Source organism: Heteronotia binoei, chromosome 17, assembly GCF_032191835.1.
Source record: "Heteronotia binoei isolate CCM8104 ecotype False Entrance Well chromosome 17, APGP_CSIRO_Hbin_v1, whole genome shotgun sequence".
In the NCBI taxonomy this organism is placed as follows: Eukaryota; Metazoa; Chordata; class Lepidosauria; order Squamata; family Gekkonidae; genus Heteronotia; species Heteronotia binoei.
This window is the reverse complement of record NC_083239.1, coordinates 52,694,838-52,712,691: the sequence shown is the minus strand read 5'-3', so window position 1 is coordinate 52,712,691 and position 17,854 is coordinate 52,694,838. Positions and strand designations below refer to the sequence as shown.

General features: G+C 50.9%; 1 protein-coding gene across 1 annotated transcript in view; it reads right to left on the bottom strand.

Moving 5' to 3' along the window:
• LOC132585898 (neuronal PAS domain-containing protein 3-like) overlaps positions 1-17,854 on the bottom strand; it is a 67,021-nt gene that overhangs the window by 12,102 nt on the left and 37,065 nt on the right. The window contains exons 7-11 of the mRNA XM_060257775.1: positions 16,989-17,151; positions 10,038-10,150; positions 7,312-7,508; positions 5,736-5,842; positions 3,188-3,335 (exon numbers count right to left, since the gene is read on the bottom strand). Of these exons, the coding sequence (XP_060113758.1) occupies positions 3,188-3,335; positions 5,736-5,842; positions 7,312-7,508; positions 10,038-10,150; positions 16,989-17,151 (728 nt within the window). The remainder of the gene's footprint in view (positions 1-3,187; positions 3,336-5,735; positions 5,843-7,311; positions 7,509-10,037; positions 10,151-16,988; positions 17,152-17,854) is intronic.

The window sequence follows — 17,854 nt, the reverse complement described above, 5'->3', positions numbered from 1 at the left end:
AGAAGTGATTTAAAGAGAGAAATGCCTTTTCCAAGCTGGCTGATGGGGCAGTGGCGGCTTTGAGAGCCCCATGATATGTGTGAAAGGGCCTCATGTAGCTCCCAAGCTGCAGTTTGGCCACCCCTGGACTAGAAACATGTCTTTTTTAAAAACCTGAAACCCAAGAGTCTTAGTTGGTTTTAGAGGGGAGCCATGTTGGCCTTAGAATCATAGAAACATAAAATCGTGGAGTTCGAAGGGCCCTCCAGGGTCATCTAGTCTAACACCCTGCACAATGCAGGAAACTCACAAATACCTCCCCCTAAATTCACAGGATCACTGGGGAACCACTCTAACAGTCAGGAAGTTCTTCCTAATGTTGAGCTGGAAACTCTTTTGATTTCATTTCAACCCGTTGGTTCTGGTCCTGCCTTCTGGGGCCACAGAGAACAATTCCACGCCATCCTCTATATGACAGCCCTTCAAGGACTTGAAGATGGTGATCCTATCACCTCTCAGCCTCCTCCTCTCCAGGCTAAACATCCCCAGCTCCTTGCCAGCTCCAAGTGGGGAAATTCCTGAAGAACTTGGGGTTGGAAGCAGGGAGGGAGCTCAGCAGATACAATGCCACAGACTCCACCCTCCAAAGCAGCTGTTTTCTGCAGGGGGACTGATCTGGAGATGAGTCAAAACAGCGGGGGATCTCCAGGTTCCACCTGGAAGTTGGCAACCTCTAGCAGAACATTTCGATTTGATTCCCTTTAGAGTTAGACTCCCTTTCTTCAAACTGTCTGATGAACTTGGTGCCCTCTAAGCCTTAGAATCTAAGGGAAGGACCCTGGCTCAGTGACAGAGCCTCTGCTTCGCATGCACAAAGTCCCAGGTTCAATCCCCAGCATCTCCAGTTAAAAAAGGATCAGGCAGGAGGTGATGGGAAAGACCTCAGCCTGAGACCCTGGAGAGCCATGGGTGGGGTGTGGCTCAGCGGAAGAGCCTCTGCTTGGCATGCAGAAGGTCGCCGGTTCGATCCCCGGCATCTCCAGTTAAAACGACCGGGCAGGAGGGGATGGGAAAGACCTCAGCCTGAGACCCTGGAGAGCCATGAAGTGGGGCGTGGCTCAGCGGAAGAGCCTCTGCTTGGCATACAGGAGGTCCCTGGTTCGATCCCCGGCATCTCCAGTAAAAAGGACCAGGCAGGAGGAGATGGGAAAGACCTCAGCCTGAGACCCTGGAAAGCCAGGAAGTGGGGCTGTAGCGCAGTGGCAGAGCCTCTGCTTGGCATGCAGAAGGTCTCAGGCTCAGTCCCCTGCATTTCCAGTTAAAAAAGGATCAGGCAGGAGGTGATGGGAAAGACCTCGGCCTGAGACCCTGGATAGCCATGGGTGGGGCATGGCTCAGCGGAAGAGCCTCTGCTTGGCATACAGGAGGTCCCCGGTTCGATCCCCGGCATCTCCAGTAAAAAGGAGCAGACAGGAGGTGATGGAAAAGACCTCTGCCTGAGACCCTGGAGAGCCATGGGGTGGGGCGTGGCTCAGTGGAAGAGCCTCTGCTTGGCATACAGGAGGTCCCAGGTTCAATCCCCGGCACTGCCAGCCAAAAGGACCCAGATGAAAAAGATTTATTTATTTATTTATTTATTTTATTTATTTAAGATTTATACCCCGCCCTTCCCACAAGTGGCTCAGGGCGGCTCCGAGACTCTGGGAAGCAACTGCCAGCCTGAGCAGACAATACTGACATTGGTGGACCAATGGTCTGATTCAGTATAAGGCAGCTTTGTGTGTATCCATGTGTATCTTCGGGACCGCCTCTCCCCATATGAAACCCCCCCCCCTCAAGCTCTGAGGTCTGCTGCTCAACATCTCCTCATAGTCCCTGGTTCTAAGGACGTCCGGCTGGCTTCAACGAGGGGCAGGGCCTTTTTGGTCCGGGCCCCTACATGGTGGAATGAGCTGCCGCTGGAGATCTGGGCCCTGTGGGACTTATCAAGGTTTCGCAGGGCCTGTAAGACGGAGCTCTTCCACCAGGCTTTTAGTTAATCCAGCGGGCGTCCTCTGAAAGTCATCACTTCTCCCAGCATTTCACCATTATGGCGTTAGGTTGTGCTGTTAGCCATCAGCCACATGCTGTTTACCGCCGATGTCTGTAAGGCTGTTTACTGTGCCACTCCTGTTTCGTAATGTCTGTTTTTTATGATATTATTTTAACTCTGTTTTGTTGTCATGGGCCGCCCTGAGCCCCCCTTGCGGGATAGGGCAGGGGATGAATAAAAAAAGGTATATTAAACTAATTAAATTAAATCCCACGTTTGTTACTTCCCCTACTCCAGAGGAATGCACGCATGAAGAAGAACTGCAGATGTATACCCCGCCCTTCTATCTGAATCAGAGACTCAGAGCAGCTTACAATCTCCTTTATCTTCTCCCCCCACAACAGACACTCTGTGAGGTGGGTGGGGCTGAGAGAGCTCTCCTAGAAGCTGCCCTTTCAAGGACAACCTCTGCCAGAGCTATCGCTGACCCAAGGCCATGCTAGCAGGTGCAAGTGGAGGAGTGGGGAATCAAACCCGGTTCTCCCAGATAAGAGTCCGCACACTTCACCACTACACCAAACCGGCTCACTTGTGGTGGGGCTGAGAGAGCTCTCCCAGCAGCTGCCCTTTCAAGGACAACCTCTGCCAGAGCTATGGCTGACCCAAGGCCATTCCAAGGAGGTGCAAGTGGAGGAGTGGGGAATCAAACCCGGTTCTCCCAGATAAGAGTCCGTGCACTTAACCACTACACCAAACTGGCTCTCTTGTGGTGGGGCTGTGAGAGCTCTCCCAGCAGCTGCCCTTTCAAGGACAACCCCTGTGAGAGCTCTGGCTGACCCAAGGCCATGCCAGCAGGTGCAAGTGGAGAAGTGGGGAATCAAACCCAGTTCTCCCAGATAAGAGTCCGCACACTTAACCACTACACCAAACTGGCTCTCACAGGAACACACGCATGAAGCCCCTCTGCTGTTTACTGGACACAAATATGCAACCACAAAAGACATGTGGCCGATTCTCTGGCTAAGCCACCCGTGTGGGTGTTGGGTGGGAGTGCCAGCGTGCTGCAGGAGGCCTGGCATGCAGCCGGGGGGGCAAGATCGGCGTCCTCTCCTGGGTTGTCAGGGCATGGGCGTAATTGCAATAGGCCCGGCCGTAACCTGTGTGCAAAAGGCTTACCTGAGAATGTAGTTCACCCAGATCATGTTCTTCTCGCTCGGGTTCTTGACGTTGACCGAGATGGTGGCGCAGGACTGGATCCACACAAAGCCCCCGTTCTTCTGCAGCCAGCGGTAATAGCGGGTGACCACCTGGCCCTTGTTTAACACTGGAGAAGAGACAGCAGAGATCGTCGGAAAGGTCACCGAGGACCCAAAATCTCCACCCAGGGCTTCCCAACCTGGTGCTCACCAACTCCCAAGACCCATGTCAAGTGTTTGTAGAAACTGGGCGGGCTTGCGTGGAGCTTGGGCCTAGCGTGGCTTCCGACTGGCCACTGTTGAAAGCTGCGCCTCAGCATCAGCTGCCGCCACTGCGCAAGGATCTTTATTGTGTGACTGAAGGCAAGTCGGGGGCAGCCATTTTGCAGCTGGCTCCGCCTCCCGCAGCAGCCATTTTGTGGCCACGCCCACCATGCCGTGTCAAGCGTTCCAAAGGTGCCCATGGGCTCCAGGAGGTTGGGGGCCTCAACCGCACCACCCCAGCGGCTTAAGGCCTACAACCACAATCTGCTGAATCAAGTAGCTAAATTCTTCTCTGAACTTTGGGCTGTAAAGAAATCGGGGGGTGGGGGGAGGAAGCATGTTCTCTCCCTTAAAAAAGGTTATTCTCATACAAAGACTGAAACCGAGGTGACCCTACGAGGCGCAGCTGCATTTATTTATATCCCATTTTTCTTCCCTCCAGAATCATAGAGTTGGAAGGGACCTCCAGGGTCATCTAGTCCAACCCCCTGTACAATGCAGGAAACTCACAAACACCTCCCCCTAAATTCACAGGATAGAATCCTAGAATCACAGAGTTGGAAGGGACCTTCAGAGTCATCTGGTCCAACCCCCTGCACAATGCAGGGAACTCACAAACGCCTCCCCCTAAATTCACAGGATAGAATCCTAGAATCACAGAGTTGGAAGGGACCTCCAGGGTCATCTAGTCCAACCCCCTGCACAATGCAGGAGACTCATAAATACCTCCCCCTAACTTCACAAGATAGAATCTTAGAATCACAGAGCTGGAAGGGACCTCCAGAGTCATCTGGTCCAACCCCCTGCACAGTGCAGGGAACTCACAAACGCCTCTCCCTAAATTCACAGGATAGAATCCTAGAATCACAGAGTTGGAAGGGGCCTCCAGGATCATCTAGTCCAACCCCCTGCACAATGCAGGAGACTCACAAACACCTCCCCCTAAATTCACAGGATAGAATCCTAGAATCACAGAGTTGGAAGGGACCTCCAGGGTCATCTAGTCCAACCCCCTGTACAATGCAGGGAACTCATAAACGCCTCCCCCTAAATTCACAGGATAGAATTCTAGAATCACAGAGTTGGAAGGGACCTCCAGAGTCATCTGGTCCAATCCCCTGCACAGTGGAGGAACTCACAAACGCCTCCCCCTAAATTCACAGGATAGAATCCTAGAATCACAGAGTTGGAAGGGATCTCCAGGGTCATCTAGTCCAGCCCCCTGCACAAGGCAGGAGACTCACAAATACCTCCCCCTAAATTCACAGGATCTTCATTGTTGTCAGATGGCCCTTTAGCCAGTGACCGATTTCGCACTAGGCTTGTTCTGGGTGGACAGCCCTTTTGCTCCTGGCAGTTCTCTCGGTTTTCGCACAAGCTACCCCGGACCTACTCATTGGCATGCTGCTTTTCCGTTGCAAGCGAGATCCTCTTACAAGCTGTTTCTGCTTGCTGTGGAACAGTGGCAGGCCAATGAGCAGGTCCGGGACAGCTTGTGCGAAAACCGAGAGAAGTGCAGGAGGGAGGTAAAAGGGCTCTCCACCTGGAACGAACCCGAGCGCGAAATCGGTCTCTGTTTAGAAACTTCCAAAGGAGGAGAGCCCACCCACCACCTCCCAAGGAAGCCTGTCCCACTAATAGCCACTGATGGACCTCTGCTCCATATTTTTATCCAATCCCCTATTGAAGCTGGCTATGCTTGTAGCTGCCATCACCTCCTGTGGCAGTGAATTCCACATGTTAATCACCCTTTGGGTGAAGAAGGACTTCCTTTTATCCGTTTTAACCTGTCTGCTCAGCAATTTCATCGAATGCCCACGAGTTCTTGTATTGTGAGAAAGGGAGAAAAGTATTTCTTTCTCTACTTTCTCCATCCCATGCATTATCTTGTAAACCTCTATCATGTCACCCCGCAGTCGACGTTTCTCCACGCTCAAGAGCCCCAAGTGCATTTCTTCATAGGGAAAGTGTTCCAAACCACTCAGCTCCTCCAGCTTTCCTCACAGGACCTGGTCTCTTCAGTACTGTCTACTCAGACTGGCAGCGGCTCTCCAGGGTCCCAAGCTGAGGTTTTTCACACCTATTTGCCTGGACCCTTTTTTGGAGATGCCAGGGATTGAACCTGGGACCTTCTGCTTCCCAAGCAGATGCTCTACCACTGAGCCACTGTCCCTCCCCTGTCTACGGATGCTCAACAGTGTTCCTGAACGCCGTGGGCTGCTTTGTTATCTAGCACGCCCTCCCACCCCCCCAGGATGACTTACGGTCCAAATGGCTCTGTCGGATGCCCTCCACATCCTCGCCATGGATGAATCGGTAGCAACTTTTGCCGACCAGCTCTGAGGGACACAGGTCCATGTAGTCGCTGATCCTGGGAAAGGACGGCCAGGAAGGGTATAAGAGGGTACATATAGAGAAGAAGAAGACTCAGAGCAGCTTATAATCTCCTTTATCGCCTTCCCCCACAACAGACACCCTGTGAGGTGGATGGGGCTGAGAGAGCTCTGACAGAAACTGGCCTTTCAAGGACAACGCTACGAGAGCCAAGCACGTTCTAAATTCTAAATCCCAAAACAATAAGGCAAGGAATGTCTTTTATTAACACACCAACTAAAACAACACAGAACACATCTTAATAAAAGAAAAAAAAAGACTGTAGATTTATGCCCCGCCATTCTCTCTGAATCAGAGTCTCAGAGCGGCTTACAGTCTCCTTTATCGCCTTCCCCCACAACAGATACCCTGTGAGGTGGATGGGGCTGAGAGAGCACTGACAGAAACTTGCCTTTCAAGGACAACGCTGCGAGAGCCAAGCACGTTCTAAATTCTAAATCCCAAAACAATAAGGCAAGGAATGTCTTTTATCTAAAGCAACACAGAACACATCTTAATAAAAGAAAAAAAAAGACTGTAGATTTATACCCCGCCCTTCTCTCTGAATCAGAGTTTCAGAGCGGCTTACAGTCTCCTTTATCGCCTTCCCCCACAACAGACACCCTGTGAGGTGGATGGGGCTGAGAGAGCACCGACAGAAACTTGCCTTTCAAGGACAACGCTGCGAGAGCCAAGCACGTTCTAAATTCTAAATCCCAAAACAATAAGGCAAGGAATGTCTTTTATTAACACACCAACTAAAACAACACAGAACACATCTTAATAAAAGGAAAAAAAAGATTGTAGATTTATACCCCGCCATTCTCTCTGAATCGGAGTCTCAGAGTGGCTTACAGTCTCCTTTATCTCCTTCCCCCACAACAGACACCCTGTGAGGTGGATGGGGCTGAGAGAGCTCTGACAGAAACTGGCCTTTCAAGGACAATGCTGCGAGAGCCAAGCACATTCTAAATCCCAAAACAATAAGGCAAGGAATGTCTTTTATTAACACACCAACTAAAACAACACAGAACACATCTTAATAAAAGAAAAAAAAAAGACTGTAGATTTATACCCCGCCATTCTCTCTGAATCAGAGTCTCAGAGTGGCTTACAGTCTCCTTTATCTCCTTCCCCCACAACAGACCCCCTGTGAGGTGGGTGGGGCTGAGAGAGCTCTGACAGAAACTGCCCTTTCAAGGACAACTCCTGCGAGAGCTATAGCTGCCCCAAGGCCATTCCAGCAGCTGCAAGTGGAGGAGTGGGGAATCAAACCCGCTTCTCCCAGATAAGAGTCCGTGCACTACACCAAACTGGAGTGCCCAAACTGGGTATATTGGAGTGTCTAGCAGGCATTCAACCCCACCCCACCCTTTCTGATATCTCCGAAGTGGGGGCAGGGCCTACGAACCAGGGGATCCCCCGCCCCAACCTGGGGATTGGCAACCCCAGCCCCTTCCCACTCACCTGCTCTCGCAGTACACAATCTGCAAGTCCATGTTGACCCGGAAGACGAACATGTGGCACTCGATGCGAACCTCGCTGAGCGTGGAAGGGGGGAGGGTGTGGGCCAGCGCCACCATGCCCATCACCCGCCCCAGCACCGAGTGGGTGTGGGAGAAAGAGGGCAGGCGGGGCCGGAGGCGGCCCGTCACGTGGATCACCTGCAGGAGAGGAGGGGAGGAGAGAGCAGCCGTGGGCCGAGGGAACAGGCTCCCTGCTTTTCAGTCCCCCCAAGTGAGGGATTTGGTGGAGGAACTGCACTCTAGCAGGGAAGGATAAGAGGTCTAAGCTTTTCTCCATGATATCCCTTGCAGCAGAGGTGTCAACCACGCAGCCCAGGGGCCAAATCAGGCCCCCAGAGGGTCATATCAGCCCCCCCCCAAGCAACTGGCTGTCCTCCGCTTCCTTCTCCCTTGCTTCCTTCTGCTTTGCAAGGCTTGCTCAATCGCACAGTAGAGCTGCAGAGCAAAACCTCTGTTTTCTCCACGGGCTGAGGCTCCTCCCTTGGGGAGGACGAGGAAGAGCTTGCTCTGCCAGACTCTCTCAATCACACAGCAGAGCTGCTGAGCCAAGCCTCTCTTCCTTCTATTGGCTGAGGCTCCTCCCCCTCCTGGGGAAGGAAGGAAAGAGCCAGAGCATCCTTTGCCTAGTTCCCTGGGCCCCATGGGAGAAATACAAAGAAAGCACCTTTAAGAACAAGTGCTAATGTTTAAGCGTGTTTTATTTTAAAGTGCTTTAAAAAAAAACCCTTTAATTGTGTTTGTCTGTGTTTTTTATAAAGTTTATATCTCTGCTTCTTAATCTTAAATAGGTACGCACATGGCCTGGCCCGACATATTCTGGCCTGACAAGGTCTCATTTGTGGCAGATCTGGTCTTCATAACAAATGGGTTTGACACCCTTGCCTTACGGCAAGAGTCCCCAACACCAGGCCCCATGCTGTCAACTAACACCTTTACTTGTTCCTCCCAAGTTTTTTGGGAAGTGGGTGGGGCCAGGTGGGGCTTTTGCCCAGCACGGCTTCTGATTGGCCGCTGGAATTTGACTGGCTGCACAGTTTTTTTTTTTAAAACATGATGGAAGGCAGGGGTGGAATTCTAGCAGGAGCTCTTTTGCAGATTAGGCCACACACCCCTGATGTAGCCAATCCGCCAAGAGCTTACAAGGCTTTTTTTGTAAACTCTTGGAGGATTGGCTACATCAGGGGTGTGTGGCCTAATACACAAAGGAGCTCCTGCTAGAATACCACCCCGATGGAAGGTAAGCTGTGTGGACGCACAGAATTGTTTTAAAATATGCTCATTTTTTAAAGGCATCCTCGTGGAGATGCTGAACGTTTGCTCTGGGATGGGTGGCCCACCAGACGAGAAGACAGGTGGTTCGGTTCTGTTCCCAGGCTTATAAGGAACACAAAAAGCAAGGCAAATCGGCCAAACATTTACCTTTTAACAAATCCTTAAGTGACTTTTTAAATGGTTTAAAGCAGGGGCAGCCAAACCGTGGCTCAGAAGTCACACGTGTGATGTTTCCCCTAAGCTGCAGAGTCTCATGAGCAAAAATCCTACTTTGTGAGCTGCTGGCATGAAAGTTGTGAGCTCCTGGGATTAATGTTGTGAGCGACTGCATCAACGGATTGTGCTCTGGGGCCATTTTTCCTGAGCTAAGACAAAAATGTGTGAGCCAGAGGCTAAAAATCTGTGAGCTCGCTCACGCTAACTCAGCTTAGAGGGAACACCGCGCATGTGGCTCTTGACAAATATTGCGTGGCTCTTGAAGCCCCCACTGCCCCACTGGCCTGCTTGGGAGAAGGCATTTCTCTCTTTCAATCACTTCTCCAAGTTAAGCCAGCCAGCAGCTTGGAGAAGGCATTTAAAGTTAATGTTGCTTTCTTTCCACTTCTCCCTCCTTCCTCCATTCATTTGCCTTCTTGCCTTCCGGTCTTGGCGGCTCTCAAACATCTGATGTTCACCTCTTGCAGCTCTCAAACATCTGAAGTTCACATCTTGTGACTCTCAAACATCTGACGCTTTATTCCACTTGGCTCTTACATTAAGCCAGTTTGGCCACCCCTGGTTTAAAGGTTTAAATGGTAACTTTATTTGTTTTATCTGGCAGTCATAACCCTTAAGCTATCAGATTGTTGTCATGGGTTCCTGCTAGGGTCCTACGACGTTAGGTTTCTCATTGGAATGTTCTACAATGTATTTCAAAGTTGTTTTAAATGACTGAAATGCACTGGTCAACGACTGTAATAAACTTGAACTCTTAGATAGCCATGTTTGCCTGCCTGTACCAGATGACCTTTTTACTCTTGGAGTTATGCACGATGTAGGAATTATTTACTCTGAGAGTATATGCATAACCTCACTCCTGGACATTTTGTGGCTCCGCCTCCTGCGGCAGCCATTTTGTGGGTACGCCCACCATGCTGAATCAGAATTTCAAAAGCATCCACAGGCTCAAAAAGGTCAGGGACGCCCCCACCCCCGGTCTACGCAACATTTGCAGCAAAGAGGACAAGAAACTAGAAAACGAAAGCTGGAATTGTCAGGCTGCTGCGTCCCACTTGCTTCTGGAGAGGCAGCGTTCAAGTAGCCATGCTGATCAGACCAGAAATTCTTGGGGGGGGTTGGAGGAAGGTGCAGCTGGAAGGCCACAATCGGGGGGGGGGAGAGGAGGGAGAACTTTACCTTGTAGCCTGAAGTCTTCACGTGAAGCCCTCTCTTGGTGAGGGTGGATTTCAGGCGGACGAAGAAGGAGCGCTCCAAAGCATCGGCTTCTACAGGAGGGGAGCTGGAAGCATCTAAGAGTTGGAGGAGATTAAACATTAGGACAAACTTTCTGACCATTAGAGCGGTTCTTCGGTGGAACAGGCTTCCTCCTCGGGAGGTGGTGGGCTCTCCTTCCTTGGAGGTTTTTAAACAGAGGCTGGATGGCCATCTGACTGCAACGAGGATCCTGGGAATATAGGCGGAGGTATTTGTGGGTTTTCCTGCATTGTGCAGGGGGTTGGACTAGATGGCCCTGGAGGTCCCTTCCAACTCTAGGATTCTAGAATTCTTCACAAGGTGGTGGGCTCTCCTTCCTTGGAGGTTTTTAAACAGAGGCTAGAGAGCCACCTGACAGCAATGAGGATCCTGGGAATATAGGCGAAAGTATTTGTGGGTTTTCCTGCATTGTGCAGGGGGTTGGACGAGATGACCCTGGAGATCCCTTCCAACTCTAGGATTCTAGAATTCTTCACGAGGTGGTGGGCTCTCCTTCCTTGGAGGTTTTTAAACAGAGGCTAGAGAGCCACCTGACAGCAATGAGGATCCTGTGAATTACGCAGATCACGAGGAGTGCAGGAAGGCTGTGCGTGGGGGCGGCATTTGTGAAGTTCCTGCATTATGCAGGGGGTTGGACTAGATGACCCCTGGAGGTCCCTTCCAACTCTATGATTCTAAACATAAAGGTCAAGGTAGTCCCCTGTGCAAGCACCAGTCGTTTCCGACTCTGGGGTGACGTCGCATCACGATGTTTTCACGGCAGACTTTTTAGGTGGTGGCTTGCCCTTGCCTTCTTCAGTCATCTACGCTTTCCCCCCAGCAAGCTGGGGACTCATTTTACCGACCTCAGAAGGATGGAAGGTTGAGTCAACCTGAAGCCGGCTATCTGGAGCCAGCTTCCGCCGGGATCGAACTCGGGTCGGGAGCAGAGAGCTCGGACTGCAGTACTGCAGCTTTATAGACTCTGTAAATTAGGTGTATGATGAGGAGGAGGGCAGGAAGGGCTGCCTCAGTGCTTCGTTCTTGTGGCCCTGTCCTACACCCCCAGGGAAATGCTGATTGCCGCTTTGAGGTTAGGAAGCAGTTTTTCTCTGGGCCAGTTTGACGAGAGATCCTGGAGGGGTTGTGGGTTTGTTCGCTTTTTTTTGCCATTTTCTGGACATGGAATGGGGAAAGGAAGGTAGTTATGAGTTTCCTGCATTGTGCAGGGGGTTGGACTAGATGACCCTTGGAGTCCCTTCCAGCTCTTTGTTTCGATGAGAGGTCAGACTCAGTATTGGACTTCCTTTCCCGCTCACACTTAAGAGCACGTTTTGCAAAGACCCACCTGCCGTTCCCAAGTAGCTGACCCACCTCTCGCATGACTCATAATTTCTTAAAAATTTATTTACCCCACCCTGCATGAATGGCCAAGAGACCCCCCACCCAGGCCCTTGCCAACCTCCAGGCGGCAGCTGGAGACCAGGAATTGACGACATACGTTGCTTGCTTGCTTTTTATTTAAAACATTTATTCCGCTTCATCAGGAGAAATGACCTCTGTTGCTTCAAGATCAGGTGTAACAGCGGGGGACCCCCAGCCGCCACCTGGAGGCTGGCAACCCTTGTAACAGAAAGCTCCCATTTTGTGCTAGTTGCACAAAGAGTTGCAAAAGGGCCGTAGAGGCCACCTAGTCCAACCCCCTGCTCAATGCAAGACCAGCCTGAGCAGGGGTGGCCAAACGGGCTCGGGAGCCTCCTGCGGCTCTTTCACACAGATGGTGCGGCTCTTGAAGCCCCCACGGCCCTGGCAGCTGACTTCGCGAAGGCATTCGTTGGTGGCTTAGAAAATGCATTTAAAGTTAAAGTTGCTTTCTTTCCACTACTCCCTCCCCATCCATCTGTCTGTCTGTCTGCCTGCCTGCCATCATCCATCCATCCATCTATCCTATCTATCCATCTATCCTATCTATCCATCTATCCATCCATCCATCCTTCTATTTATCTATCCATGCATCTGTCCATCTATCCTATCTATCCTTCTATCTATCTATCTATCCATCCATCCATCCATCCTTCTATTTATCTATCCATCTATCCTATCTATCCATCTATCCATCCATCCTTCTATTTATCTATCCATGCATCTGTCCATCTATCCTATCTATCCTTCTATCTATCTATCCATCTATCCATCCATCCATCCTTCTATTTATCTATCCATCCATCTGTCCATCTATCCTATCTGTCCATCTATCCTATCTGTCCTATCTATCCTTCTATCTATCCATCCATCCATCTATTTATCTATCCATCCATCTGTCCATCTATCCTATCTATCCTTCCTTCCATCCATCCATCCGTCTGTCTATCATCCATCCATCCATCCATCCATCCATCCATCCATCTATCCATCCATCTGTCCCTCTCTCTCTCTCTCTATCTTTCTATCTATCTCTCTATCATCTCTCTCTGTCCTTCTATCTATCTGTCCTTCTATCTTCCTATCTATCATCTATCCGTCCATCTGTCCATCCATCCCCTTCCTACCTTCCCTTCCCTGAATGCCAAACTGTATGGAAATTAGCACCAAACTGTTTTAAATTGTTTTAATCTAATGTTCGATCTAACTGTTTTTATTGTTATTCAATTATATATTGTGAGCCGCCCTGAGCCTGCTTCGGCAGGGAGGGCGGGATCTAAATCAAATAAACTGAACTTCCTTCCTTCCTTCCCTTCTTGCAGCTCTCAAACATCCGACGCTTATCCTCTGCGGCTCTCACGTTAAGCAAATGTGGCCACCCCAGGCTAGAGCATCCCTGGCAACAAGCGTCTGTCCGGCCACTGCTTAAAAGTGTTCGTCCAGCCGCTACTAGGAACTGAAAAGGCAGGTTACAGGATATCATACAGTGGAACCCGGACCTTTTCTTTAAAAGGCGTAGACTTTCTCCTGGAGAGGAGTGCCGTCAATGGGCCGTAGTCATGTTCAGGCAAGGTATCTCTCTGGGGACAGAGCACAGGAGCGAGCATTGGCTGCCTTCACTGGCAGTGGCGGACTAGGTCTAAAAATGTTGGTTGCCAGAGGACACAGGGGCCCCACCCACAACTGTAACGCTATCGTTTAATTTTTGTAAGAAATCAATAAACATTTTAAAAAACACGTAAGTGGGAGGGGGGGAAAGGTACAATTAAAGCTTTTGCGAAATCAATGCATTTTAGTAATTGCAGGGTACATATATTGCCCACATCACTGCTGTTGTACAACAGATACTAAATGTAAAATGCAGACGGCATTTTCCCCAGGGGAGCTGATCTCTGCCAGCTGGAGATCAGTTGCAAAAGCGAGAGATCCCCAGGCCCCACCTGGAAGCTGGCAACCCTACATACCACGTCAATTTTAGTTGCATGGCAGTAATAATACTGGAACTTCTATAATAGTTTCAAGCTACTAAAAGGTCATTAGCATTTTAAACATATGTTTAAGGGGGCCCATTTGCCATCGGGCAAGCTGATACCCTGGTACCTCGTTTGCAGACTCCCTGAAAGTGTCTGCCCGGCTCTGGACGAGAAGGACCCCTCGGTCCGATCCAGCCAGGCACCGCTCGTGCTCTTTGGAGAAAATGCCGCAGGCGCAACCCTGATCTGCTATTCTCTTTTACGCTCCAGCTCGGTATAAATCTTTCACTAGTTTCCCCAGATAAAAGCCGAGCGGGCGGATATCAAGCGAGTGGGCAGGCGACTCACGATCCGGTTTCATTCCTCTCGCTCCGTGCCCTTTGCTCCTGCAGGCTGGGACGGGGATGGGGGGAGGAGGAGAGCCGGACACCCAGTGGGGGCGCCTGCCGGAGGGGAGGGCAAGCTGGCTGAATCTTGCAGCCCAGTTCTCTGCCGCCGTCGCCTGGAATTTAGCGGTGCGTCTTTCGTTCAAGCAAGTGCGCAGAGGATCGAGGGATTTGCTTACAGTCCTGGGTGCCCAACTGGCTCATACATTTCTCTTGCACGCATGGCTTTCCCTCCTTCCTCTGCTGTAGCCCCCTCACCATTGTCCATAGCTGAACTACCTACAGGTAAGGAACCATGTTCCCACCAAGCTGCAGAGTCTTGTGAACAAAAATTCTACTTTGTAAGCTACCGGCATTAAAGTGGTGAGCTCCTGCATAAATTATTGTGCTCTGGGGTCATCCTTCCTGAGCTAAGACGAAAATCTGCGAGCGGGAGGCTAAAAATCTGTGAGCAAGCTCAATCTAACTCAGCTCAGAGGGAATGCCGATAAAGATCTTCCTCCTTAGAAATCTGTTCCAATGCAAACAGCCAGGTAAGTAGGTAGGTAGGTAGATGATAGATAGATGATAGACAGACAGACAGATAGATAGGTAGATAGGTAGGTAGATAGATGACAGACAGACAGACAGACAGACAGACAGACAGACAGACAGACAGACAGACAGACAGACAGACAGACAGACAGACAGACAGATAGATAGATAGATAGATAGATAGATAGATAGATAGATAGATAGATAGATAGATAGATAGATAGATAGATAGCGCCAGGCAAACGAAGCTTGCCAAATTCCAGGGAGGCCAGGAGAAAAAAGCAATAGCTCCGTGCTCAATGGGCCTCTATTCAAATAGCCTTTCTTTCCAAGCCGATAAACATCAGTTCGCCAAAAATTCTTTATGAGTCCAATTTCTTTACTTGTGGCAAAAAACTTGGCAAGTCTGGGTTTGCTCAGTGTACGCAGAAGAGACTTCAACATCAACGTAGAGCACCAACAACCAGCTTACTGGCATAACCGGTCTGTATTCCTGTTTCGTGTAACAGCTTTATCCAAGCTTCAGGTTTTGTTTTTTTTGGCCAATGTTTTGCTTCACTCTTCACACTCAATAAATTAATGTTTAAGTATCTTCTGCATACAGTGAGCAACCCCGGACTTGAAGAAGATGACTGCAGATTTATACCCTGCCCTTCTCGCTGAGTCAGAGACTCAGAGCAGCTTACAATCTCCTATATCTTCTCCTCCCACAACAGACACCCTGTGAGGTGAGTGGGGCTGAGGGAGCTCTCGTAGCAGCTGCCTTTTCAAGGACAACCTCTGCCAGAGCTCTGGCTGACCCAAGGCCATTCCAGCAGGTGCAAGTGGAGGAGTGGGGAATCAAACCCGGTTCTCCCAGATAAGAGTCCGCACACTTCACCACGACACCAAACAGGTACGTGTTACAGGAATGAACCCTGTTCCAAAACAAGACTTGAAGTCTTTTTGACCGTGAGAAGTGACCAGAGGCAGACCCAATGGAATAGAGAAGGGCAGGTGGGCATGGCAGAGGTCAGAAAGGAACCAGGGAACAAGCAGGTGAGGGCTGCCATCTTTGGGACTACAGGGACTGTGTGTTGGCATGCCCATTTTGGTACGTCTGAGACAGGAGGCTGGACTTGATGGACCCTCACCGGTCTGATCCAGCAGGGCTCTTCAGATGTTCTTAGGAAAGCCTCAGCCTCTCTGCCCTGTTGTTGGCCTCCAGAGGAACTGGCTGGCCACTGTGTGAGACAGGATGCTGGACTAGATGGACCCTCACTGGTCTGATCTAGCAGGACTCTTCTGATGTTCTTATGAAGGCCTCAGCCTCTCTGCCCTGTTGTTGGCCCTCCAGAGGAACTGGCTGGCCACTGTGTAAGACAGGAGGCTGGACTAGATGGACCACTGGACTGATCTAGCAGGGCTCTTCTGATGTTCTTATGAAGGCCTCAGCCTCTCTGCCCTGTTGTTGGCCCTCCAGAGGAACTGGCTGGCCACTGTGTAAGACAGGAGGCTGGACTAGATGGACCACTGTACTGATCTAGCAGGGCTCTTCTGATGTTCTTATGAAGGCCTCAGCCTCTCTGCCCTGTTGTAGGCCCTCCAGAGGAACTGGATATCCACTGTGGGAGACAGGAGGCTGGACTAGGGAGACTCTTGGTCTGTTCCAGCAGGGCTCTTCTGATATTTTTATGAATGTCTCAACCTCTATGCCGTTTTTGGTCCTCCAGAGCAATCGGTTGGCCACTTTGGGAAACAGGAGGCTGGACTAGATGGACCCTCACTGGCCTGACCCAGCAGGGCTCTTCTGATGTTCTTAGGAAAGCCTCAGACTCTTTGCCTGTTGTAGGCCCTGCAAAGGAACTGGTTAGCCACTGTGTGAGACAGGATGCTGGAGTAGATGAAACACTGGTCTGATCCAGCAGGGCTCTTCTGATGTTCTTATGAAGGCCTCAGCCTCTGTGCCCTGTTGTTGGCCCCCCAGAGGAACTGGTTGGCCACTCTGGGAGGCAAGTCGCTAGTATAGATGGACCACTGCTCTGATCCTGCGGGGCTCTTCAGATTTTCTTATGAAGGCCTCAGCCTCTGCGCCCTGTTGTTGGCTGTTCAGAGGAACTGGTGGAGCACTGTGTGAGCACGCCCGGCACTAGGCCAAGGCCTGTTCCCCCGTCCCCCTGGTGACATCATTGGGCTGCGCACACTTTACACGAGCGCTCAGCCTGGCCCTCCCCTGCTTCAAAGGGAGTTGGGCGGTTCCTTTTGAAGCACGGGCAGGCCAGCCTGACCACTCACGAGAAGCGTCGACTGCGTATGCTTTGGGCGCAGGGAGGCAGGCAGCAGCAGGGGGAGACGAAGGACAGTGGGTGCGGGGAGACAGATGGCAGCAGGAGCAGGGAGAGGGAGAGCAGCGAGGAGAGGGGGCGCCTCATGGCGCCCCTATGCCCAGTGGCGCCCGAGGCGGCCACCTACTTGGCCAACTCCCATACGCCGGCCCTGTGTGTGAGATGACGCTGGACTATGAGGACCACTGATTGGATCCAGCAGGGCTTTTCTGACGTTCTTACTACTAGCCCACAACCGTTGCCGAGTAGCAGTACCTGATTCAGAGGCCTCCGAGAGCCCTGCGGTAGCCAGCCCGGAAGCTTTGGGGCGAGTGTGGGCGGAGGAGCCCGAGGGAGGCTTCAGCCCCAGCTGTTCCGCGACTTCCGGGTGGTCCCCTGGATGGACGTAATCAAAGACGCTGCTTCCAGTCAGCTCCACCTGGAAGACAAAGGGCACCCTCAACACATACAGCGGGCCAAAATCTTTCCGCATCGGAGCCCCTCCCTCCCTCCCTCCTCCCAGCCCCTAAATGCCATTTGGAACATCACTGAAGAGTACATCAGTCACTCGATCCCCAACATAACAGGCCCCTCTATGTATAGCCACAACTGCAAGTGCATTACCGCCCTGCAAAAGCCCACAGGCTGTCGTAACCCTGCAGAATTTGGTTTGCCGAGAAAGCAGTGAGCTTCTAGTCCTCGCGGTTGCAAAGTTCTGTTGGAAAACCTCAGAGAAACCCTAAGAGCAGGGGTGTCAAACATGTGGCCCAGGGGCTGGATCAGGCCCCCGGAGGAATCCTCTCAGGCCCACGAGCAAATCAAAAGTAAGTTTGCAACTTAGAGATACACACCCAAACAACACCTGGACAGCATACTCAAGATTGCTACAGCACAGACATTGTTTCCTGTTTTTGATGCAATAACTCAGAACAAGAGGTTTCAGTTATCAGAGACGGTTAAATAAACAAAACACTGCAGGGGTGCTAATGTTTTAAGTATATTTTAAGTTTACAAGAAATCTTTGTGTCTGTGTCCACCACCATTTCATGATGCACAAGGCCCGGCCCGACAAGGTCTCATCTATGTCAAATCCGGCCCTCATAACAAATGAGTTCGACAACCCCTGCCTAAGAGGCTGACAA